The sequence below is a fragment of the Carcharodon carcharias genome, chromosome 37 (assembly GCF_017639515.1).
Source record: "Carcharodon carcharias isolate sCarCar2 chromosome 37, sCarCar2.pri, whole genome shotgun sequence".
In the NCBI taxonomy this organism is placed as follows: domain Eukaryota; kingdom Metazoa; phylum Chordata; class Chondrichthyes; order Lamniformes; family Lamnidae; genus Carcharodon; species Carcharodon carcharias.
The window spans coordinates 8,093,511-8,120,578 of NC_054503.1; the positions used below are offsets into that span (position 1 = coordinate 8,093,511).

A 27,068-nucleotide genomic window follows, 5' to 3' on the forward strand; every position below is an offset into this window, starting at 1 on the left:
AATTTATCTGGCTTTGGTGGCATCTTGTTCTGTAAGTTCTAGAATTTCACCCAAGATTTTTGATAAATGAGAAATTATTCTATTACTAGTACTGATGTCCATGTACCGCATGATCTGAGAGTAATTGGCAAGTGCCTTATTTAAGCAACACGATAACAAGCCCGTTGTAATGCTCTACAAATTTCAAGCTTTGCTTTACAAATTGTCTGGAGATTTGCTGTTTCCATCAGTTCCTTATTACACCTATAGGGAAGACCCAATGATGCCAATGCAATTTTGGGGGAATGTCAGGGGGGAACAGCTGAATAATCTCTAACGAATAAAATGAAGACACAAAGTATTGTATTGAAATAAAAAATATTGCAAATACTCAGCAAGCCTGAAACATTTCAGGTGGCAGCTCTTCATCTGAACTGTTATGGGAAGAAAAGATTGATAAAACAAGGAGAGATGAAATAACTGTTAAAGGTTAGGAGTACAGATCCTAAGCTGACAAAGGCTGTTCCACTCATCTGCCCAGGAAGATATTACAGTATCTCCCTGCAGCCTCCAATTGCTTCTTAAATGTATACCAGGGTGTTCACCTCCTCCCCCATCCTTAGTTTAAAATAATTTACCTTTTTCATACCTCAAGGTCCACTTCTTGCTTCATTTCAAAACCGAAAAGCCCAAGCCTCCCCAGTCTTCTTCCTCTAGCACTAGGGATCAGCCTCATGTCTACTCTCTCAGTCTCCACGCAGTCCTCCAAACCAGAGTAGCTGATCCCACCTCTGACAAGATCAACTTCATTGGCCTTCCGCACGTTCCTGTTAAACGTCTGACAGTACTCATCTCCTGTCCACTCTAACTTTCCTAAACAGCCTACAGTGTTGTGTTCATTAATGATCCATGGGGCAGCCATGTTTTTGATATTCTTACCATATCATTATAAGAGCCTCCAGTTTCCACTGGGGGGACAGTGGCAAGTCGCTGGACTTGTAATCCTGGGGTCCAAGTTAATGCTCTGAGGACACGAGTTCAAACCCCACCAAGGCAGCTGGTGGAATTTAAATTCAATGAATAAAGTCTGGAATTGAAAGCCAGTCTCAGTGATGGTGACTAGGAAACTATCATTGATTGTTGCAAAAACCCATCTGGTTCAATAATGCCATTCAGGGTATCACCTTACCTGGTCTGGCCTAAATGTGGCTCCAGATCCACAGCAATGTGGTTGACCCTTAACTGCCCTCTGAAATGGTGCAGCAGGCCACTCAGTTCAAGGGTAATTAGGGATGGGCAACAAATGCTGGCCTTGCCAGTGATGCCCACAGCCCATGAAAGAATAAAGAAAAAAACACTTCTGATGTTTTCTTTATACTGACTGACCCTCAGTGGCTGCATATTCCTGATACCTGCTTCTTGTATGTCTATCTCCGAATATCTGTCTCTCTTCCCACTTAACTGACTTCCAGTCTCATCAGTTTGGATGAAACTGATTATAGAGTTAGTGGAAGTCAGCTCTGCCAGCTGCCCCTAATCCTTGCTGTTTAAATTAAAGCTGCCTCAATGTTTCTTCCCTGCTGTGTCCAGCTGCAGCCTCCCTTTCCTGTCTACATTGTAGCAGTGTTGAAAACCAAAGACGGAAAAGTCAGAGTGAAAATTGGGAGGGAGATTGGAAATGGCAAGCCAAAGATGGTCAGTGGTGTGGCAGGGCGTGGTGGTCAATGATGTTGAGATAGGAATCATGATTAGGGACAGAATGGGAGATGTTGGATAAAACATCTCTCAAATTGTTAAAACTCTAAACACCCCATCATATTCATGAATATTACACTGAAGTCCACATTCATCATCACCTTGCCTCTGTGACTCAACCTGCCTTTTACAACACTTCCTGTGCCCGTAAGGTTTGAATGAATGTCAAAACGTCCCGCTATAGAGAAACTTATAACCATTTAGCTTTATGTGAATCAATTTATCACTACATGATCAGCTACAATGATATCAGAATCAAACATCGATCAAGGCATAGAAACATGTACATTCAGAACAAAGAAAATAACCCATCAATGCACAACTTGTTTTTCTTTTAAAGGGACATCAGTTGCCTGTCTGCTTCAGAGAAAAGGAGACATTAAAATGGGGGCAGGGGGTAGGCAATGATAATGAGCTCCACAAAGGTTGCATTTCAAGCATAACTGCCAAACTCGATCTCTCCATCCGCTCTCCACAATAGCAATCCACTATTAACTACCAGTCAGCAGTGATTGCAGCCAAGGAAGAGACTTCGGTCTATACCATCCTTCCTTAAGTTGGTATGACAAACGGATAAGAGGGAGTCACACAGAGAATGATGGATACAAGGAGGAGAATTATATAGATAACGGATTGGTGATGGGATAATGGACGGGAGTAGGTAGGCCCTGTGGTGAAGTGGTTCGAGCCCACTCCAGTACTTGATGGCCAGGGTAAATGGATTCATGGCTAACCAGGTTGATTATCAGCCTGTAAATCCTTCCAATACGCCTATGGCAGGCAGTAAGAGTGGCAGAGTTTCCTGGTCAGCCATGCTTGGTGCACAGTGGTGCCCCTCAAGCTATAGCCTCTGGCCACAGGCTGGCGACCTGTTCAAGGAACTTTAGCCGTGGAAACAGGCGTAAGCATTGTTTGCCTTGTGTGCCACTAGGCATGAGTAGGGAACTGAAGAAGAATGGGCAGGGGTGGGCAGCAGCTACATAGGGAACATGGGTGGAAGTTAGGAAGTGGGTAACTGATAATGGGAGGGAGTAACATTAACAATAACACATAAATGGCAGGAGTTGGAGAATTATGGAGAGATAGGAGAGTCACATTCAGAATAATGGAAAGACAGCAGCGAGTTACATAGAGAAGTAAAATATTTTCTGTTAGCAGACATAATGGGAAAAAAATCATTAACATAAAAATACAGAATATAAGTCACCCCTCTAGATGTCTTTCTGTGACCAGTATATTGACTTCAATAGTGGGTGTGCTTTATAATCCAGAATTAATAGTTTCACCCTGTCTTGTTTTCAGGCCAAATGAAACCTTCAGTTTGCAGATCAAGACTTGGCTGAAATGAATTAGAGTGGAAGCTGTGAGGAATATATTTCTTGCAGCGTGTTCAGTTCCAGCCTTCCTCTTGTAATAAGGGCTTCATCCTTCACTGATGCTGTTCCTGAAGCTGGTTCTGGGACTTGGTTCCTAATCCATCAAAGACACAAGCTAAATGTTAATGAATGTAGGGCGTGTTGACAATTGGGAATGGACAGAGTAGGTTAATCTAACTGCAATGGCTTCTTTTTTTGTTTTCCATTTTTCAAAGAGATATTACTGTGCTAATGTAGAAGGCACAACATTTTTCACACTCTAATAGTTGGTGACAGCGTCAAACACATCTAGACCAAGGCTGGATACAAGGCTGAGCTTCCACATTTATTTTCTGGATAAATGCACACCATTCTAACCCTGAGAAGAGGCATTTTCACTGTACTGCTGGCAGCCTTCTTACCCTCTGGTATTTCTTATGGCACTGTATCAGCCACACTGAAAGCTGAAAGGTGAAATGCTGTAGTGGTCATTTACCGCTGCGAACCTGGATACAAATACAGGTTTAACAGATGGGTTGAATATGTCCTTTCTGTCAACAGGATCCTGGGTGAAATGAACTGGGTGTATGTGAACCCTACTTCTACTCTCTGTAAATGGTAACTCATTCCGAATGCTGCAACCCACATTATCAATTTAAATCTGCTCTTGTGGCTCCAATAGCTTCCTTGGCCCTTTCGTATCAATTTCAAAATCTTTACTGTCAGATACTCTCCTCACCCTATCTCAGGACCTCCTTCATGTTCACATTCTACCTCACACCATGATACTGGCCTACTCCTCACCCCCCCTTCATCTTTGCTACACCATTCCAACTGGGTGCAGATAAACAGCACAAATATCTTGATTTGGTATTTTATTGACTCACCAAGGACCGGTCAGGATGGTTGAACAGGAATGTTGTGTGGGGGTTGAAGGGAGTGGTGGGATGGGGGAGGGTGGGGGATGGAATGAGGAACTGTTCTTCTGAGTTTTGGATTAAGCTTCATTATTTCTTGGACTGAAACAAAATTTAGCCCAACTCAATGCAAGCAAAACCAAAGCCTATTGTGCTCTCATCAACTCCAAGCTGCCTCTCCTCTTCTTCAGCCTTATTGAATACCACCTCTGATTATCCAGAACTTTGTGTGTCGGTTAGTTTTCTTCCCCGCAGCCAATCTTTCATTAAGATCACATTCTCCTACCTTTGAAATATTGACTACCTCTTCCTTACCTCATTGCTCCCAAGGCTCTAATTCAGAAATTCATCTCCTTGAAGTTTGTATTCTCTAATGATGTCTCAGAATTCGTCCCTACTTCTACTCTCTCTGAATGGTAACTCATTCTGAATGCTACAACCCACATTCTTTTCAATTTAAATCTGCTCTTGTGGCTCCATTAGCTTCCTTGGCTCTTCCGTATCAATTTTAGAATCTTTATTGTCAGATACTCTCCTCATCCTATCTTAGGACCTCCTTCATGTTCACTTTCCTGCTCACACCTTGATACTGGCCTCTTCCTCACCCCCCTTCATCTTTGCTCCACCATTGGCTGCTATTCTCTTGGTCCCACCCCTAATTCCATCTTGTTTGCTGTCCATTTCTTTCCTGCTCTGGACTGTGAGTTCTGACATGAGGGGGTCTATAGAAATGTAACTGATACTGCTCTTCAGTATCTTATAGTCAGAGTCCTGATATGAAACATCAGGATTAAAGAAGAAATCTGTTTGGCGATGAATACTGCTTCACCCCACTCCATTATTAATGTGTCCCACATCACATTGCTACAATTAGCATTGACACCTCTTTAGTGCTGATGGAATGCATTGAAAACCTTTAATAATTAATCTATTTACCTTGTAAGGCAGAGAAGTGTGAAAATCAAACTTGGAAGTCTCTGAAAGACTCCCTATAATATTTATTAATTGAATTATTATATCTGAGCTTTTATGCTGATTGTCAGCAGACTGCTTAATCCCAGGGGTCATTACAGACAATCCCTGCATGCACATTTCCAATTCCAACAAGAGCTCCTGGATCATGACCTGGAGCAGGACGCCTGGAGCATTTTCTTTTCCCTAACCCAGGACGATTGAGAGCGTCTGTTAGCCTAACTAAGATCAACAGCAGGCCAAGAATTGAATCTGGTACCTTCTTGATCTTTGGTGGCTCACCTACTCATTGGGTAAAATCGCGGTGTAACTGAGGAAACATTAGATTGGTTGCTTTGAGAATTAGAAATCACTTACTCCGCAGGAATGCTAAAGACATTGTACACCATCAGAAAGACAGACCTGCATTTAGATAGCACTTTATCACATCTCTAAATGGGCTTCACATGCAACGTTTAAATACAGCCAACATTGTTATAAAGCTGCGCAGTAAAACTGCACCATCAAAAGTAAATGATCTGGGGGTTAATGCTATTGGAGATAACAATACCTCAGGAGGTGGTTTTGTTCTGTGCTGCCAGTGGCTGAATGGTTTCTGATGGCTCTATATGGCTCTCAGACTGAATGTACAGGTCAGCTATTAACTTTTGATACAGCTGGTTTGCACTTCTTTAAGATCAACAGAGAAAGAGAGGTACTTTCTATCACGCCTTTCACGACTTCAGGATGTCCTACAGTGCATAACAGCCAATGAAGTACTTTTGAAGTGCAGTCACTGCTGTAACGTAGGAAACACGACAGACAATTTGCAGACAGCAAGCTCCCACAAACATCAACTTGATAATGACCGTATCATTCATTTAGGTTGAGAGTTAAGTATTGGCCATAATGAAAACAGAAAATGCGGGCAACACTCAGCAGGTCTGGCACCATTTGTGGAAAGAAGAACAAAGTTAACTTTTCAGGTGTGGTCTTTCATCAGAGCTTCTGATGAAAGGTCACAGACTGAAATGTTAACTCTGTTCCTCTCTCCGCAGATGCTGCCAGACCTCATGAGCATTTCCAGCATTTTCTGTTTTTATTTCCGATTTCCAGCATCCACAGTATTTTGCTTTTGTTAAATATTGGTCAATTCACTGTGGAGAATGCTCCTGCTCTTCCTTGAATAGTGGCTGTGGGATCTTTTAGATCCACCTGAGAGGGCAGACAGGGGCCTTAGATTAATATCGCATTTGAAAGGTGGCATCTCCAGAATCACAGCTCTCCCTCAGCACTGCACCAGACTGCCAGCCTAGATTAAGGGATCAAGGTTTTAGAGAGGGGCTTGAACCCTGCTCTTCTGCCTCTGAGATGAGGCAGTGGGCAGAATTTTTCATCCTGTGGGCGGGCACATGCGCAACCTGAACGGGAGAAAATTAGTCTGCAATGACGTTGGACGAGTGTCCTGATGTCATCACACACACACACACACACACACACACACACACACGATATTTCACTCAGTGGCCACGTCCTGGTGCCAGAGCAGTGGCTGCCATTAATTAATAGGCCACTTAAGGCCCTTAACAGTCCAACTGACTGTGATTTTACCTTGCTCATACGATTTTCTGCTTGTCACACGAGCAAAACAGGCAGGCAGCCAGCCAACGTTTTCACAAACCTTATCCAAGGGCAGGATAAAAAGGGTCAGCAGCATTGCCAGTGTGAGTAGTGAGCAATTTTGGAGATAGTTTGCAGCTGGTTGCTTATTGGTACTTGGCAACTTCATCTCTGTTTGGGGCTTCATTCTTAGCATTTCCAGGCCTCATTTCAGGACTCATTGCTGTCTACCAGGCCCCTGGAGGATTCAGGCCATGTGGACCCTTCCAGGTATCAGACAGCCTTCCGTTACCCTAGTAATGGGGATTGTGGTCTCTGCTGGTGGCACCTCCTCTGAGGAGGAAGAAGGGCAGAAGGGAGAGAAGGCCAGGTGCCCCTATGCAGCCTCCAGTGGAGGGACCTGTGGGAGGAGAAGCGCAGGAACAAGGGGCCCAGGGCCAACAGGAAGTCCAGGGCAGAAGGGTCCGCAGAAGATGCCACCATCCTGCTGCCAGGTTTTACAGGCAGCGATGCAGCTACCTCAGTATGTCCGAGGTTCAATGCAGAAGGGGGTTCCGCCTCTCAAGGGAAACCGTGATCTCCATTTGTCAGATGATTGGGCCTGAGATCAGCTCCGACTGAGTGAGTGGACACCCCATGCCATTGGTTCTGAAGGTCACTGTGGCCCTCAACCTCTATGCCTCCAGCTCTTTCCAGGGGTCAGTGGGTGATCTGTGTGGAGTCTCCCAATCAGCTGTTTAGTTGCGTCAAGCTGGTGATAGAAGCTCTGTTCAGGCGGGTACTGACCTTTATTCTTTACCACACGGACGAGGCCAGCCAGGCTGAGTGAGCCAGAGGCTTTGCAGCGATTGCTGGGATCCCCTGCCTCCAGGGTGCAATCAACTGTACACATGGCCATCAAGGCGCCAGCGGGTGAGCCGGGTGCCTTCGTCAACAGGAAGGACTTCCACTCCATGAACGTTCAGATAATGTGACCACAGGATGCAGATTCTGCAAGTCTGTGCAAAGTAACCTGGCAACTTACATCCTGAGACACTCCCAGGTGCTGAGGCTCTTCAGTGCTCCAGCCCGACTGGATGGATGGCTGCTGGGTGACAAGGGCTATCCGTTGAAGAGGTCGCTCATGATACCTCTCCGCCATCCAAGAACAGAGACTGAGAAGCGGAACAATACGAGTCATGCGTCCACAAGAGCAGTGATAGAGAGAACTATAGGTCTTCTCAAGACGTGCTTCCGATGCCTAGGCTTTTCAGGGGGAGCACTACGATAACCCCCAGAGCAGGTGTCATTGATAGTGGTTGCATGCTGCGCTCTCCACAATCTGGCACCAGCAAGGGGGCACCCACTGCAGGAAGAGGATCTTGATCAGTTGCACAAGATGAGTCAAGTAGTGAGTCAGAAGGGGAGCATGGTGAGGAGAACGCTGAGGGCATGGAGGCAGACACTGGTAATCTCCAGGGAAGCAGGGACACCAGGTCGCTTTGATCCAACGCTCCTTCAGCTAGGCTACCGAAGATCAGCTTCAACCTCACGCCAGGGATGCCTCCTCCATCTCAGATGTCTGAAAGGACCCTTTCATTTGAACACAAAGAACATTAAGTGCCTGTTCAATAAAGCTCAGAGACATGTACATCCAGCATTACATACAGGCGTACCCTGCATCAATAAAATAAAAAGGTGAAGCATACTCAGGTCATGATAACAAAAACAAAATTTATCTCCTTTTGATAATTCCAAACTATTTACATAAACCTCTCTGATCTTCATTCCCAGACCAGTATATATAAACATAAATGAACACAAAATCACCCGTGAACTGTCCTTTTTGTGTTCACGGTGCCTTTAACTTACGTTTGCGAGTGCTATGTCCAGGTGCTCCCCCCTCACTGGCACCAGCATTGGAGGCAGCTTGCTGACTCTACTGTCTTGTTGGCCTTGATGTCCTTGGTGGTTGTCCAATGGCCAGTGGAGCCTGTGCTGGCCCCGCCTGGGAGGGAGCGGCCAGTACCACGCCTGGCATCCCCCAGTCATCACAGCCTCATCAGATGCCACGGTCACTGGCAGAGGGGCGGAGGAGCTGCTGGCATCATCCAGGGTGCCCTGAGAGGAGCCCGCAGAGATGACAGGCAGCTCGTGCACCAACGTGAAGTTGCTGTGGACCTCCCTGCACACCACTGATGGCTGGGCACCTAGCTGGGATACTGGATGCCTTATCCATCTCCCACACTAACACTGACCACCTGCGATTAGTGCCTATGTGAGGGTTTTCAGGTCCGAGCACAACCCCAGGAACCCCTCAGTCTGTCCCTAGAGCTGCCTTTCCATGAGAGTCACCACTCGCTCCATGGAGGAAGCAGTGCGCTCAGCCTTGGCGGTCAATGCAGTGCTCAAGCTCCGCGTGGACTCCTCCATCACGGAGTCTATGGTACACAGATGCTCATGGATCTCCGCCAGATCCTTCCGCACATCTCGCTGATATCCAGCATTTGTCGCCTAATGGATGACTCCAGAGGCTCATCATCAGCTTTCGACTGAGCATCGTCCTGGTCTCCAGCAGTCCTCCAATGGCTGAAGCCCTGGGCACTCTCTGCCTCTACCTGCACCTCAAGCGACTGTGAAGTGCCCTCACCAATGTGTACAGAGATATTAGCCACTGCTCTAATGCCCACTGAGGTGCTGGCACCTGCGCTGGTGCCTGCTTCAGAGAGTGAGTGTGACGCAGGTGAAAATGACACGTGGTGGCCCTCCGGTATCAAGGGTGGCCCTTCAGGGTCTGCAGACTGGACACCTGCTGGTGAACCTAAAAGGGAGAAGAAGGACATGTCATTAGTTGAAGTCACCGCACCGTCACTGCGCATGCCAGGCACTCTGGTGAGACAATGGAAATCTGCATTGCGGTGCCATCGTCTTTCAATGATCAATGGGGACTCCAGGTTCAAGGTCCCATCAATAAGGAGACTACCCTAGAACGGTTGTACAATCTGAAAGTCTCCCCTCTGTGCACTGTGCTCTTACCTTCGTCTGGCACCCCCACCTCTCCACTCCTGGTTGCATGGGGAGCATGCCGGCTCTCCAGCTCCAGGGCATCTTGCCCGAACCAAGAGAGTGGCAGCGGGCTAGACAGGCCTCCACCTGTATGTGCCCTCTCGGCTTGGTTATGGCTTGTCTTCTCCTGAAAGGACAGAGGAGCATTGATTAATCCATGGAAGCCTGCCCAACCCCAGCTAAGGAAAACTTCACAGGGCACATCCAAGTCATGGCCCTCGAGCTGCTAGGCACTTAGTCCAAGCAGCCAAGGCTCACCCCCTTGGCCAGCTCCGTTGTGATTGACAGTTGGCACTCAGACTCTAGTGCCCCTGAGATTCATGGGGGGACTGCCACACCTTAACACTGCTGCACATTGATCCATGCCAACATGGTACCCACCCTTCCTGAGCGCAGCAGGTCATTGAAGCACTTCCAACACTGCACACATGTGCATCGCACCACATCGTGGCTGTTCACCAGGGCTGCCACCTCCTCCCATGCCCTCTTGGTGAGGAGCGGTGGCTTTCTCCTCCCATCTCTGGGGACAAGGGTATCAGCCACCCCCTCCAGGAGGATGGCGAAGCACTCATCAGAAAAGCTGGGGGAGGGGGGTGGGGTGGCAATTGCCCACCTGCCTGGCATTTGCTGCCGCACTCGAGTCCATCTTTACGACAGTAGACAGACATCCTTCCCAGGCAGCCTTTCTGGGGCTACCTGGGCCGTTTTCAAACCGGCCGCCAGGTCGCCATTGGACCCAGCGGCTGACAGGGCCCGCCCCCGCTCGGCCCTTCCCAGCCAGTGATGAGCTGTGTTTCACTCTGGGTGGGCCTTAATTGGCCAGTGTGAAATCCCAGTCGGGGCCCAATTGCGGGTGGCAGTCAGTTTCATGGCCACTCCTGGGCCCGCCCACCGCGCCTGCCTGACAAAGGGAAAATCCTGCCCAATGTTATCACAGCTAACATCGAAAATCTCCAAATAGTTGGAGAAAATTCTAACTTTGTAGGTGCAAATCTTAGTTCTGGTGCTGCACTGTCCTGCAGTAGGAATCGGATGAACTTGACACCAGGGAGCTTCCAACGGAATACAATACGACATAAATATCCGAAGCAGGACTTTAGGGCAAAGCCGAGGTCAGCAGTTTCTGCTCATCAAATGCATAATGCTAAACCTGAACTCCCTTGCAAAAAAAGACAGCAACATTCCCAGAACTGATGGCATTGATAGTGCGAGGGAGTAAAATCAACGTTCGTGCAGATACAGTCATTAATCCTGACTGTTTCACAGGTCTACTTATTTCCACTGTGTACATACTAATTCAGCTCGTCCTCATTACTGGGTTCACTAACTCCGAGCAAGCTACACCCCCCGCATCCCCCAAATGATCAAGTCAGCAGCATGCAAAAAAACATAATCAGAAGTAGACAACTTCGAGTTCTGTCGAAGGGTCATGAGGACTCGAAACATCAACTCTTTTCTCCTCCGCCGATGCTGCCAGACCCGCTGAGTTTTTCCAGGTAATTCTGTTTTTGTTTTGGATTTCCAGCATCCGCAGTTTTTTTGTTTTTACTCAAAATAAATTACTTTTGACTCTCAGTTTCCACAGGCTCCTAATAATTGCTCCTTTTTAAAACTTTCTTCTAGTTTTCTGCTCTCCTCTCCTGAAAGTGCTGACTTTATCTGAGGTAACAGTTCCGCAGATCCCAGCATCACTCTCACACTTCATGCTAGAGGCCAATCCTCACCCAGGCAGTAAGTGTTGATAAGCAATTAAGGGCATAGGAACAGGAGGAGGGCATTCAGCCCCTTGAGCCTGTTCTGTCATTCAATTAGATCATGGCTGATCTGTATCTTGACTTCATCTACCCACCTTGATTCCGTAACCCTTAAGCCAACAAAAATCTATTAATCTCAGTTTTGGCATTTTCAACTGACCTCTGGCTTCAACAGCTTTTTTCGGAGAGAGTTCAAAATTTTCACTACTCTACGTGTGAAGAAATATTACCTGACATAAGCCTTTGAATAGCCTAACTTTAATATTAAGGCTCTGCCCCCTTGTTCTGGATTTCCCCCCATTCCTGCTATCCTATCAAATCCATCAGTTTTTTAAACAGCTCATTTATGTCACTCCCTAATCTTCTACATTCAAGGAAACACAAGCAAGTCCGTGCAGCCTGTCCTCGTATTTTTAGCCCCAGTATCACGTGCGAGCAGCAAATGTTTAAGAACTAGGGTCACAATTTCAGGCTCTTACACCAGCTACTGTAACAATTGCCAGCTTTCCCTCTGATCTTTTAACACCCTCTGCAACAAAATTCAAAGATTTCAGAGCCTCTCACGATATTACGAGAGAGCTATAATTTTACCAAGAAATTGTCTCTTGCGATCAATTCACGAGAGTTTTCATGTCTGCTTGCTTTCAAAGGGCTAGCCAACGAGGAAACATCCTGTTTAAAAGATGCTCTGACCAGGAGTCCTGGTGAGACTTTCTGAAATGTTGGTGACCCTGCTGGAGTGTGAGAGGCTGCTGCAGTGAGCAATCAGCCTGCTGACTTCTTTCATTTGTTATGTAATACTTCATGTGGTGGAACGTAAATCAATTCCCGATGGAATTAAATTTACTTAAATATCATTCCCAGCTGATAGGAATTGATTATCCATTAACCAGCCTTTAAAACATGAATGATATTCTTTACGCTTTGTAATTGGCCTGAGACGGAAAGACTCGATGCTGCCCTGCACTGGAGAGTGAAGTCAGGGTTACTCATTATTGAGGCAAACTATATCATCATTGATCAGAAAAAGTGTCTTGGATAAAAGGTATAGGTAGGACTAAATTTAACTCGGGCCTTGAGCACAGGCAGGCAGGACACAAATATAAGCCTGGAGTCTGATTTGGGGTCAGTTGATATCTGCTCCAGGATTGATATTTGGTGAGAAACCTAACTGGGAGGAATGGAGATAAAATGAGGGGACAGACTCGATAGGTGTGGGGAGGGAAATCCAAGATAGAATAATCATATATGATAACAATCCCATGAAGATGCTCAGATGCTGTTCCATGGGAGCTGGAAGCCCTCCAGTATCTCACTCAAGAAACCATTCTTCACGTGGGGTCCCGAGATTGTGAATGCTATTTAAACACAGTGGCTCTCACAACCAAGGCTAATTCTGTCTTCATCTGACACCCACACATGCAACAGGACAAATGGCGTTGAGATCAGTAAGTTGGGCACTTCTGCTCCTGATGGCCATCAAAAGCGGTGTAAAGTTAATTTGTGTGTGGCTCCGGATGAGAACAGGAGCAAGGTCAGATGATGGAACCATACCTTAACCCAAGTCAGCACCTTCAGGAGAGTAAGAAAGAAAATTAGAAGAAAGGAAGGATAGCATTAACGATCAAAGAGAAAAATAAGGAGCTCCACAATTTGTATTCAGTTGTTCTGTAACCTAGAAAAATCCAGTTATTAATGCAGCCAGTCCCTGTGAAATGTAGGTTATTTTTATTAATTAATGCCGAGTTAACAGTGGGAATAACCACACTAAAACCTTCCATTCTCTTCCTTCTGTGTACGTAATATTTAACAAAGACATATACCTTGGTTGATAAAGAGGCGACGGGAATAATTTGGTAGTAAATTATTCAGCAGTTTCTTCGATTGTGGGAACTGATGAGGAAAGACAAGAATAGTTTTCCCTTGTAACACCCACCATTTATCTGCTAAAAAGCTATTCAGCATGAATTGTGAAGCTTTACAGTTTTATGTGAGGTTTGCCAACCGTGTATGAGGCCTTTTCATTTTTTCTCCCTCTGCTTCCACTGGCCCCCTTTTATAAAAAGACAAATTTGAAAGAACTTGCATTTCAATAGCATCTTTCATGGGCTCAGGATGTCCCAATGCATTTTACAGCCGATTAAGTGCTTTTTGAAGTGTAGTTGTTGCTGTAATATAGGAAACAAAGCAGCCAATTTGCACACAACCAACTCCCACAAACAGCAATGAGCTAATGACCAGATAATCTGTTTTAGCAATAGCAATGTTGGTTGATGGAGAACTCCCTTGCTTTTCTTCAAAATAGCAGCCTTGGGTTCTTTTATATCAACCTGAGAGAGCAGGTGGGGCCTCGGTTTAATGTCTCATTGTAAAGATGGCACCTCCAACAGTGCAGGGTTCCCTCAGTTACTGCCTCTACGACAATGCTGCGCCCTCAGTATTCCAATGAAGTGTCACTCTGACATTTGCGCTGAAGTTTCTGGAGTGATAGTTAGTTCAATTTAATTTATATTTCTTACCCGCTGGTTTGCCTATTTTACATTTTGTGGATCTGGAGGTTTCGAAAGGGCTGTTATTAGCACTGTTGCCTCACTGATACATAACTCATAAATTATCACAACAGGATCTATTAGTATAAGCAACTTGAGGCACTTGCAAATGAATGGGAACATGGATTTAAAAGCTATTATTTAACTTCCACAGACTTTGTGATCTGAACCTATGTGGACACTACTGGTCTGGCCTCACACATTACACTCTAATCATAGGGCTGGATTTTCAAAGTGGAGTCAGGAACCTGACCCTCAGGTGAATTCAGGATGCTGAGCCCGCACTTGAACAGTGTTGCTCTTACATTGCTATTTTTTAATGTTAATAGGCTGATAGGTGCTGAGCTCGATTCCTGGCCTATCAGAGGTTCTGAGCACCTCCAGGAGATGGGTGCTGCCTGTCTAGTGCTAGTAACAAAGGCAGGCAACAGCCAAGTTGTGGGCTGCTACTGCTGTGCCAAGGAGGGCAAACAGTTCACAAAAGTTCTAGGAAGATAAAGATGGCCATAGATGTCAAGTTGAAGTACAGCACCCAACTCTGCACCAGCTGACCTCTCAAATTCCACAAATGAACGCAGGTGGAAACAAATTGCCTTTTGTTCCATGACAACCTGACAGCTGTGCACCAGAAAGTTCAGCTTCATCCAGAAAAAAGATTGAAAATGCCATTGTTTTTCAGACAGGCTACTTAAAAAATGCCTTAAGAAGTTTAAGGGGCTGTTAAGTGGGGGGCGTGGGTTTTACCCCCCACCACCCCCCAGCCCCCCAACCCCTGTGAGCCATTTGAAAAGTGCAAATTGCCCCAGGGCTGGCACAGCGCGGCCCTTCAGAAATGCATTTTTTAATTCATGCCCACACCTGTTCCCGCCCCCATTGGTAATTGAAAATGCAGCCCATAGAGTCATTAGCGCAAAGAAGGAGGTCATTTGGCCCATCAAGTCTATGCAGGCTCTCTCTAGTCCCATTTCCCAGTTCTATCCTTGTTGCCTTGTAGGTTTATTTTCCTCAAGTGTCTAATCCAATTTTCTTTTGAAATCATTCATCGTCTCCGCTTCCACCACTCTGTGGGCAGCGAGTTCCAAGTGACTAATACTCAATGCATAAAGATGTTCTTCCTCACATCCCCACTGCATCTCTTGTCCAGAACCAAAATCAATGGGCACGGAGTGAATTGCTGAAGGGCTGCTGCATCTGTTGACCATGCCCCATCAGTATGGTTGAACTCTGCTGGGGTTTATGCTGTGGAGAGCTGAACAGTTTTGATGTCCACCTTTGCCTTACTACCACCTGCATGACTCTGACTGGGGGTTAAAATCAGGGGTACAATGTTGAGGCTCAAATCTGAAGAACAGCATGTGTGGGACCTGACCTACAGCAGAGTAGAGGTGAGAGTGAAAGGAGCATGAGGAAGGTCTAAAGAATGTTGCTGATACCTGGTTGTGAATGTAATGTTAAGCCAATTTCTGAACTCATACAAACCCAATTTGTAAATCCACAGATTTTACCCCAGTTGGGATCATATTGCATTCTGATTGGCTCATGATTTTAAAAAGTCACCAAAGTACAAGATAGTAATCCTGTACCTGACCCACCATTTCCCCATCTCTCCAGGCCTTTCTCTATCATCCTGGAATTATACAGAAATGATGGCAGTGGGAACCATGGCAGAAGAACAAAAGAATTTGCTACATAGCAATTCAACTGCAAATTGAAATCCAATAGCAAACCTACTGATCTGCTTCGGAATGAAATGCATTCTGTTTATTTGTGGTGTGACCTGCTAGAGGCTTTTAAAAATATGAAAGGGTTTGATAGGGTAGACGTAGGGAAGACATTTCCACTTGTCAGGGAGCCAAAAAAATAGGGCTCATATATATATAAGGTAATCACTAATACATCCAATGGGGAATTCAGGAGGAATTTCTTTACCCAGAGAGTGGGGAGAAAGTGGAACTGGCTCCCACAGGGAGTGGTTGAGGTGACTAGTATAGATACTTTTAAGGGGGAAGCTGAATAAATACAAAAAGGAGGAAGGAATAGAAGGATATGTTGATAGGGTGAGGTGAAGTAGGTTGGGAGAAGGTTTCTCTGGAGCATAAACACCAGCACAGACAGGTTGGGCTGAATGGCCTGTTTCTATGCTGTGATTTTGATGTGATCTGCCATCACTGTAATGTTCTGTACAAATTCTTCCCATGCATCCTTCCACCCACACTTGTTGAACTCTGTCCAGAAATCTGGACAAAGTCAGAAAATGTGAGACCAAGCCAGTCTTTCCATCTTCAAAGATTCAAAAATTCCAGGCAAATCCCCTCAGCTAAGGGTCTAATCACCAGAGGCACAATCAGTTTAACAATTAGAAAAACAAAACAGATGTGGAGGAATAAAGCCGTCACAGTATGCAATCATCTGATGTACTGCATGTCCCACTGCACTATTTAAACATCTGTTTTACCCGAGTAAGTTGTGAGGCAGAGTGAGTGATTGCAAATTAAACTACACAGAGGCAGCTTTTACCATGCTGTGTGTTTAGTTACTCAGTGAGTCGATATTTAAATATAAAAAATCTCCTTCACAATGACCTAAAAAATCTTGCTCTTTGAGCCATGCTCCTTAAGCAGCTTCCTCTAAATTTTGGCTCTTTTATTCCCTATCTCCCCACTCTACTCTCTGTGATGGAGCCTTCAACTTTCTTTCCCTACACGTTAAAACTCTCCCCAAACTCCCTCATCTTCCTTCATCTCTCTCCACCTTCAAAATCTCCCTGTGATGGCACCAGATAGACAGATTTCTACTCCTATTCTTCCCCATCCCTCCTAACTTGGGATATTTTGTTACATTAATGGTGATGCTGTGTACATGTGTTGTTGAAAATGGAATAAGGTGAGGCCACCACATCTCGGTGTCTGGCAGCGTTAGTCTGATATCTCTGATCTTCCAGTGTTTTTTTTAGCAGTATGGTAATAGATCTTGAGTTGCCAGTTTTAATTCCCTTCCCACCTAAAAGTGCTGCCAGTTGTTGAGGTCCAGTCCCAGGTTCCCAAAAGTATTCATCCTTCATGTGAGAAAAGTCTGTCTGTGTCAACGTGACATCAAATGTGGAGGCCTGAACCTGCCTTGACGCTCACACTTCTCAGTAAGTCTCACTGGATAAAATCAAGAGCAGGAACACTTGCTGACTCTTTCTCAAGCAGCACCCCCCATCGCCCCACCCTACCTCACCCCACCCCACCTCCCAATCCTAGTCCAACGATGCCAAGGCCAAGTGTTTCATTCTAACTGCTGGCTTAGCTGAGGTGTAATAACTGAGCACAGAATGGGATCAAAGTTCCTGGTCTGCATGGTTTGGTATCATGACACGTGGTGCATTTAACTAGCAAGGCACTGAAGAGCTCCACTGTGACCTTTAGCACTGTCTTACTCTTGGCCAATCTTAGGAGGATAGGAATAGGAGGAGGCCATTCAGTCCCTTGAGCCAGTTTTGCCATTAGAAGATGGTCAATGTGTACCTATGAAGAGAAGCTGGGAGGGCTGTTAGGGCAAGTTCTTTCACCTCAGTGTTACCTCTGACTCAGCTGAGATAGAAAGTTGTGGGTTCAAGTCTCACTTCAGGATTTGAGCATAAAAATCCAGGACATTCCAATGCAGTACTGAGGGAGTTTTTTTATTCATTCATGGGATGTGGGTGTCACTGGCTGAGCCCAGCATTTGTTGCCCATTCCTAATTGCCCTTGAGAAGGTGGTGCTGAGTTGCCTTCTTGAACCACTGCAGTCCATGTGGTATAGGTGCACCCACGGTGCTGTTAGGGATGAAGTTCCAGGATTTTGACTCAGCGACAGTGAAGGAATGGCGATATATTTCCAAGTCAGGGTGGCGAGTAACTTGGAGGGGAACTTCCAGATGGTGGTGTCTGCTTCCCTTGTCCTTCTAGATGGTAGTGGTCATGGTTTGGAAAGTGCTGTCTAAGCAGCCTTGGTGAGTTGCTGCAGTGCATCTTGTAGATGGTACACACTGCTGCCACTGTGCGTCGGTGGTGGAGGGTGTGAATGTTTGTGGATGGGGTGCCAATCAAGGGCTGCTTTGTCCTGGGTCATGTCGAGCTTTTTGAGTATTGTTGGAGCTACACTCATCCAGGCAAGTGGAGAATATCCTATCATACTCCTGACTTGTGCCTTGTAGATGGTGGACAGACTTTGGGGAATCAGGAACCTGTCCATCATTCAACAGCAAAGGGGCAAAACATTCACTCAGTCCACTCAAAACTCAAAATAGTCTTTTCTTAAAACTACTCACCCCTGAGGGTAGGGCAATAGGTTATCAGTCAAATGAACCCCTTTTTGAATCGCTACCTGGAATGCTATTCAGACTCAACTATCCACACAGCCAAGGTGGAAAATAGGAGTGGGGACATAAAATGGAAGGAGGAGAATAAGCTTAGGAATTGAACCCAGCCACTGCCATCCAGGTTTCTGACAAGCTTTTAGCTGAAAGTCTTCACAACACAGCAATCTCTTCTCCCAGCTGGAGACAATACTGACATTTCTTGATTTGCTTCTGACACAGATTCAGAGGAAAAACTTGTGTGACAACTGATTTGCCTCTCAGTTCTCCTTTTTGTCCATTTTGTTACACTGCAATAGTCAGTTCTCCTCTGAACATTGCTCTCTTGCTCTTTCTCAGCTCAAACCACTTCCCTACATGCTATTGACCCTCCCCTGCATTTTCACAGTTAAGAAGCCTATACTCCAATTCCCGACAAACCTCAGGTCTCTCCTCATGCACCGGCCAGAAACTGGCCACACATGCACAGTTTGGTTAGGTTACGCTCTTTAGGCCAAGGACTAGCCCTGCACACCTGCAGAGAAGAAAAGGAAAGACAAAGGTGCAAAAAGGCAGGTGAGATGACCTGATATGGTGCACCATTATCTAGTAAGTGGCCCAGGGAGCATGACATGGTGGGGGGGCGGGGGGCAGTGGTGGTGCAGAGGGGAGGACAGGAAGAGGTTCCAAAAGGAACTCCCAGGCAAGGAATAAAAGGCAGGGACAGAATATGTCCCATTAAGTTGAGTTAAATGAAAAGAACAGAGACATAGGCACATAGGCTCCAAATTAAAGAAAGAGTTGCAGGGAGCCAATTTTAAGCGAAGTGGGTATGAGAGAAGCCCTGAAGATCCAAGAAGGCAGCCGAAGGTTTGTGACTCTGTGCTGCAGGCTGTTTGGGTAAAGGTACCCCTTTGGAGCAATGGTGTTCTGTTTGACACAGCCGAAGATCTGAAATTGTGTCAGAAAGGTGAAGCTTGAGTGTACTCAGAGATCCAGGGGAAAGGAATCTCGGAAGGCGAGATTGAAACCCTGCGAGGTGGTGATTATTGAAGCCCTCCGAGTGGGAACTACTTTTGGAGAGAATTCCGTGATGAAATCTTCAAAGGTGATGTTTGGAAACCCTTGTAAGAAAGACAAAGTTTCAGTGAGATTGGTTGGCTCACGATGTGACAAACGTCTAGGTGGGTTGTTGAGAAATCCATGGAATTGGGTATAGTCACAACTGGCATTTATTGTATGATGTGTTCAACCACACTTCACCTGTTAATTCACAAGGACCTCATACTCTAACATTCAGGGTAAGTATAAGACAGATATCGTAAATTGAAAAACGACCATTACGGATATCATTGTGTTAATGCTCAACATGCTTCAATCCAACTCTCTGCTATTTTAACAGAGGTCTTAGCCCCATTAATTGGGTGTCAGTGGACCCTCATACAATCAGCTGCAAGTCACTAGATGTGCAGAATGATCATATTCTGCACTGCAGACCCAGGGCAGTAGAATCAAATACAGCTAAACACTATAATATTAAACTATTTTATCACCCAGGACTTCCCTGATGCATCAGTAAATGATTAGCCATTCAGCTGCTGCACTGCTCTCAGCACAGTTCTGGGACCAGGCACTATGGGTTGGGGCAGGCGAGGAAAAGCAGTCACGATACCTGCTCTTGATTGTAGACTGGTGATCCCTGCCAGAATGTGCGCAGTTTTGAATATTAAACAAGGACAGCATTGAATTTAACTGCAATGCTCTTCATGGCTGAATGGCCTACCTGAGGTCAGCATAACTCAGCAGGGACCAGACTAACAGGTTAAGAATGGGCACCCAGGTGAAAGATTAAGGAGATGCTGCTGCTGTGGGACTGCTCTGTAGTACCTTGAGGGAAGGAATATTTTTCAAATGCATCAATTTGCGTGTTTCATGTGACCAATGAACTTTACATGCATGTGTTTAGTGTCAAAATTCTTTGTTCTCTGCTCAAAACTGCCTCCAGAATGTATGGCTTGCACTTTGCTGTGTGACATTAACAGCACAACACAAAGCAATTCAAACAAAGTTTGAGAATCAAGGCTTGAGGAAATCACACTGGGCTGAGGTCAGGAACAAGTCTCTGTCTACACAGGGATGCCTGGTTTGTGCAGTCACCTGCGGGAAGAGTCAGCACTCAGCAGGAATGGCTGCCAATGTGCTTGTAGTTCCTCCTGAGTGCTCTTGCTAGCATTCCAAGAGAAGGCAGAGTGAGAAGTAATATTTGTAAATCACCCTCCCCTAGCTCTTGAACCCTGCTGTATTAGGGAAACAGCACCCACCACTCACAGGAAAGGTACAAGAAGAACTGCACTCCACACTTAAAGCAGGGAATTCAAAGCTGAACAGAAGTTCAATTACCTCTGCTTCATCTCAAATGAGTTATTCTTCCCATACAGAGGAGGGGAAGGTTTCTGTGATGATAGGATGTGAATAGTGCTGAGCAGCGGAACATTCTTGTAGTTCCAATATACTTCTCTCTCCTTTACATTTCATTTGTGGCCCAGTTTCCCCACCCCTCTTTAAGTTGCCAACTCATGGGGTACAGTCTCACAGGGCATCAGTCACCTCCAACTTCCTCACTCAAGTGGCCGTTGCTCATGCAGTAGCTGACATTGGGAGGATATGCAACCATGGAAGCTTGGAGTTTGCATAGTGACCAGCTGCTGAGCACGCTTGGGCTTTCCTTCATTGTCTAGATACCATGGATGCCAAACTTGTAGACATTGCATACATATTATTGTTATCCTCCAGACAGCCTGTTGACAGACAAGCCAAGCAGCGAACCTGTCCTGACCACGTGACTTGGCGATTCTGGTTGGGTCATTAAATAAAATGTCAAGTGGAGGTAGGGTGCCTAGTGAAAGAGAGATGGCACAATAAAGATTGTCCGCCTGCCCATTACCCTGCACTAGTTGGTACAGGATAGCATAACTGAACAAGTTAGGAAGAAGTAATACAACTCAGGGGCCATCAATATAAGATAGTTACTAATAAATCCAGTAGGGAATTCAGGTGAAACTTCTTTACCTGGGGGTGATGAGAATGTGGAACTCGCTCCCACAGGAAGTGGTCGAGCTGAATAGTATAGATACCTTTAAGGGGGGGAAGCTGGATAAACACATGAGGGAGAAAGGAATAGAAGGATATGGTGATAGGGTGAGATGAAGAGGGGATGGGAGGAGTCTCGTGTGGAGGATAAACATTGACATGGCATGTTTCTGTACTGCAAACTCTGTGTAATTGAATTTGACATTATTTGTGGCAGAGTGGGTAACACTGGGATTTCACGGCTAAATGAACATACATACAGTACAAAATAAATTTAACTTCGTCTGTATATCTTCTGTTTCTCCCAAGCTCATTCTATGCTTTGTTATGCAGTTTACTTTGTTTTTTTCTCATTCTGTCATGAAGGTGCTGACTGTTACTGAGGTCCAATTCCACTGGTTTAGAAATGCAATATTGTCACTAAGGTAACCTTATGAATTGCCTGCTGCATTTTAATGTTCATTCATACAGACTTTAAAAAGTACCAACTGATTTTATTGCAAGGTTGGGTGTTCACTATTCAAGGTTTATGCCTACAGTTATGGGTAGCATATAAAAGGAAGATTGACCTGCCATTATTATAGCGCCTCTCATGCCCTCAGCATGTCCCAGTGCTGCACAAACAATGCATTACTTTTGAAGTGACATTGTTGCTTTCTAGGCAACTGCAGCAGCCAATTTGCATACAGCATGTTCCCGTAAACAGCGATGAGATAAATGCTGGTTAATCTATTTGGTAAAAACAAAAAAACTGGGGATGCTGGAAATCCAGAACAAAAACAGAATTACCTGGAAAAACTCAGCAGGTCTGGCAGCATCTGCGGAGAAGAAAAGAGTTGACATTTCAAGTCCTCATAACCCTTCGACAGAAATTGAGTTCGAGTCCAAGAAAGAGTTGAAATATAAGCTGGTTTAAGGTGTGTGGGGGGTGGTGGTGGGGGGGGGGGGCGGAGAGAGAGAGAGAGAGAGAACTGGAGGGGGTTGGTGTGGTTGTAGGGACAAACAAGCAGTGATAGAAGTAGATCATCAAAAGATGTCACCAACAATAGAACAAAAGAACACATAGGTGTTAAAGTTGGTGATATTATCTAAACGAATGTGCTAATTAAGAATGGACGGTAGGGCACTCAAGGTATAGCTCTAGTGGGGGTGGGGAGAGCATAAAAGATTTAAAAATATTTAAAAATAATGGAAATAGGTGGGAAAAGAAAAATCTATATAATTTATTGAAAAAAAAACAAAAGGAAGGGGGAAACAGAAAGGGGGTGGGGATGGAGGAGGGAGCTCAAGACCTAAATGAACACCTCATCTTCCGACTAGGCACTTTACAGCCTTCCGGACCGAATATTGAATTCAACAACTTAAGGTCTTGAGCTCCCTCCTCCATCCCCACCCCCTTTCTGTTTCCTCCTTCCTTTTGTTTTTTTTTCAATAAATTATATAGATTTTTCTTTTCCCACCTATTTCCATTATTTTTAAATATTTTTAAATCTTTTACACTCTCCCCACCCCCACTAGAGCTATACCTTGAGTGCCCTACCATCCATTCTTAATTAGCACATTCGTTTAGATAATATCACCAACTTTAACACCTATGTGTTCTTTTGTTCTATTGTTGGTGACATCTTTTGATGATCTGCTTCTATCACTGCTTGTTTGTCCCTACAACCACACCAACCCACTCCACTTCTCTCTCTCTCTCCGCGCCCCCCCCCACCCCCCACACACCTTAAACCAGCTTATATTTCAACTCTTTCTTGGACTCGAACTCAATTTCTGTCGAAGGGTTATGAGGACTTGAAACGTCAACTCTTTTCTTCTCCGCAGATGCTGCCAGACCTGCTGAGTTTTTCCAGGTAATTCTGTTTTTGTTTTTAATTTATTTGGTGCTGTTCGTTTAAGGGTTTAAGGATATATGCTGGCCAAAACACCAGGGCAATTGCTCTGTTTTTCTTTGAATAATGTTTTTATTACATCCAAGGAAGCCAACTATCTCACTCCTCATTATGAGGAATGCTTCCTTGGCTAGCGCTTTCGCCTCTGAGTCAGAAAGTTGTGGGTTCAAGTCCCATTCCAGAGATTTGAGCACAGAAGTCCAGGTTGAAACTCCAGTGCAGTACTGAGGGAGTGTTGCAATGTTCGAGATGCCATCTTTTGGATAAGACATTAAACTGAGGCGCCAGCCTGCCTGCACACTGCCCACGACAGACCCCCATCTGTTCTCTCAGGTGAATGTTAAAGATCCATGGTCACAATTTTGAAGAGAAGAGGGGAGTTAGCTCCGCTGTGCTGGCCAATATCTATCCCTCAACCAGCAGCACTACAAATAAATGATCTGCTGATTCTCATGTTGCTGTTTGTGGGAGCTTGCTTTGCATTTCCTACATTACAACAGTGCATAGATTTTAATAGTATTTCATTGGCTGTAAAGTGTTTTGTGACATCCTGAGGTCATGAACAGCGCTACATGAATGCAAGGCTTTCTTCCATCCAATAGATAGCATCTTCAACATTCTTCCGGTCTAGCATTGGAGCATCACTCCAGATTATACTGTGTGTACCTGTCCTGGGAGTGTTTGATGAGGACAGTGTGGAAGGAACTTTATTCTGTATCTAACCCCGTGCTGTACCTGTCCTGGAAGTGTTTAATGGGACAGTGTGGAGCGAACTTTATTCTGTATCTAACCCCGTGCTGTACCTGCCGGGGGAGTGTTTAATGGGACAGTGTAGAGGGAGCTTTACTCTGAATGCTGTATAGGACAGTATGAGAGAGTTTTATTAAAAGAAAAAGGGGATTGCAAGCTTAAGAGAAATGGATGTTTTGTTGTCACTGCAACACCATAAATCTCTACTTAGCAATAAAGTGCAGACACAAACCTTGTTTGTTCCCGAGTTTCAGCATTTTCTCAGTCTGATTTTCATCTTTATCAGCAGTGTTGGATTTCTCCTTTGGAGGCTTTGGAGTAACAGTATCTGAAGATAAATGAAAATCATAAAGCAATATGAATGTACTGCTGACATGAGGAGATGGCTATTTTTCTTATCATTTATATTCCATCTGTCAGTCTCTCCTACATTCGGGTCAGAATTTTACATTTGGTGTGCGAGCGCACGCCTGACACGCTGGAACGTAAAATGATGTGTGATGATGTTGGGCATGTGTCCCGGCGTCATTGTGAACAAGCGCGATATTTCGTTTGGCGGGCACACGCCGGAGTTGGCTGCGTGTTCGCCGATAAATGAAAGGCCTATTAAGGCCATTAACAAGGTAATTAAGTTGAATTTTACGCTGCCTGTCCAACCTTTCGGTTGGCGGGCAAGCGAAAAGGCGATGAGGCCGTTACATTTTTTAGGCAACCTCATCCACGAGCGGAACGAGGTTTCCTAAAGCTAATACACTTTAAATAAAACCTTTATTTTGAAAATAAAAACATGTCCTATCTCATGTGACACAGTCACATGAGGGGACATGGTTCATTAAATTTTTAACGTTTTTATTTATTTTTATAAAAAGCGCTTCAATCTCCCTGAGGCAGCTCCATGCCTCAGGGAGATTGAAGTGCTCTTTCGCACGCATGCGCAAACTGCATGCTAGACCCAACTCTCCCTCCTCCCCCGCCCACACAGGTAGCGCTCAGTGCTACCTCTCGCGATCCACGCAGGGCAGGCCAATTGCGTGAAATTGCGGTGCGGAGCCAATCACGGATGGTGGTCGGCTCACTGGCCACCCCTGCCCATTCCCACCGAAGCCGCCCGGCGAATGTAAAATTCTGGCCCTGGTGTTGTTCAGTAGGAAGCTGGGGCCTTTGGGCAGTGTCTCCTGTGATTCTTGTGAAAGTTCAGTTGATAAATGCACCAAGTTGTGTTGCCCGGCCATAAATCAGTGGTCCCACATTTGGTTCCCAGTCTGCATTAGTTGGTCATAGTCAGTGTAATGGGAGATGTGGAACAAAAATTGACCTCACTGCACATATCTCAATGATCTTGCTTCTCAAGTAAGCACGTGTCTCTTTTTGAAACATATTTTGTCTCTGCCACATTTCACATTATCACAGCTATTTCTGTGAAGAAGATTTCCCTAGTTTTCTTTTAACCATGAGCGAGTGTTGTCTGTGAGTGGTAGCTGGCTACTTAACCATGAAAGGCATCACAAGTGCTGTGGCGGGTTCAATGGGCAGAAGGTAATGCAATTTTAAAATTGCTTTTTCGTGGAAACTTGCACAGCCGAAGAAATATTTGTGTTCTCAGTGCTGTGAAATTAAGAGGTAGTTTCTAAGGTATAAATCTTCCAATTCTGCCTCTGTGTTTCCCCTTGATATCCCCCACTTCTCCATCCCTTTTGTTGCCATTTATTCCCACTCCCCTTTCATAAAGAGACTTTCCTCTCCAATCCTCCCAGTTCATGGAATCATGAGATGATTCAGCATGGAAGGAAGCCATTTGTTCCATCAAGGCCCTGTCAGCTCTTTGGTAGCAGCTACCCAATTATTCCCACATCAAATTGCAGACACTTCCTCCTCTCTCTCACTCACTCAATTTATTCTCCTGCTCTTCTCCTTGCCCCTCACCTCACTGAACCTGCCACTCTTTTCCCACTCCATTCCAATTCTGCCTCTGTGTTTCCCCTTGATATCTCCCACTTCTCCATCCCTTTTGTTGCCATTTATTCCCACACCCCTTCATTTCCTCCTTTTCCAGTATTTTCAGGTAGGGAGGGTCGAGTCTGATCAATTAGCAGCTGGACCTGAACAGGAGCAGAATTGAGGAGAGTGGGGTCCAGTCTTTGATGTTTCTCTGTCAGTAACTCTGACCACATTCTCAAAACCCTGACGTTGGAATGAAGAGTTGATACAAAGATGCCTGGGCCTGGTTGTCATTGTCCATGGACCAGGTGCAACCCACAGCTATTGTCTGAACTCAGGTGTTGTTGGAAATAATTGGAGGCCATCTATATTCTGGTGGGTGACATGGGAGAATTATCAATCAGAGTAGAAATTGTTTTGTTTCCCTCCAAGTGAACACTATCTCCATTGGTATGTTTATATTTCCCAGTAGTCTTCAATAACTCATCACCAGGGCTTTGACATGTGGCACTGTTACCAGTATCCATGCTAAGAAAGCCATCAGGAATGTTAGGCTTTTGATCCTCTTCTGTTGCGTTGACAAGAGACTTCAAAAGTGAAATGTTGAGCTCTCTTACCATAGGGGAAGTAAAAAGGCATCTTCTCCTTGTACAGGTTGTGATCGAACTTCAGAAAGACGCAGAACATAATGCGGTCGAACTGGAAAAGACATAATTCAACAGTGCTCACCAGTCAGTGCTGTACGTTATACTCTAATAAAGCATGAATCTGCACTTTTATATCCCTTCATTGACACAATATCAGACACCACTCGTGGAAACCTGCTCTGTGGAATGTAGGATGTAAAATGTTGAGAGAAAAGAAGTTTCTCCACCGCCACCGTACCCCACCCCCCCTCCGCCCGATTTTTCTCTCTTTCACTGTGGAAGCATTAATTCTTAAGGGTTAGAGTCCACAGATGTCAATGGGCACCATATCACATCCAAATGGCCATTAAAAACATTAGAAGATAGAAACAGGGGTGTATCTTTTGGTTTATCAGACCCGAACAGCTCTATTTCATAAAATAGCTTCCATCCTTCTACCCATATCTCAATGATCTTGCTTCTCAAGTAAGCACGTGTCTCTTTTTGAAACATATTTTGTCTC

General features: G+C 45.1%; 1 protein-coding gene across 1 annotated transcript in view; it reads right to left on the reverse strand.

Moving 5' to 3' along the window:
* Positions 1–1,915: 1,915 nt before the first annotated feature.
* LOC121272970 (ADP-ribose glycohydrolase MACROD1-like) overlaps positions 1,916–27,068 on the reverse strand; it is a 904,756-nt gene continuing 879,603 nt past the window's right edge. Inside the window, exons 9-11 of the mRNA XM_041179876.1 lie at positions 26,537–26,618; positions 24,214–24,309; positions 1,916–3,204 (exon numbers count right to left, since the gene is read on the reverse strand). Coding sequence (XP_041035810.1) covers positions 3,164–3,204; positions 24,214–24,309; positions 26,537–26,618 — 219 coding nt within the window. The 3' untranslated portion in view covers positions 1,916–3,163. The remainder of the gene's footprint in view (positions 3,205–24,213; positions 24,310–26,536; positions 26,619–27,068) is intronic.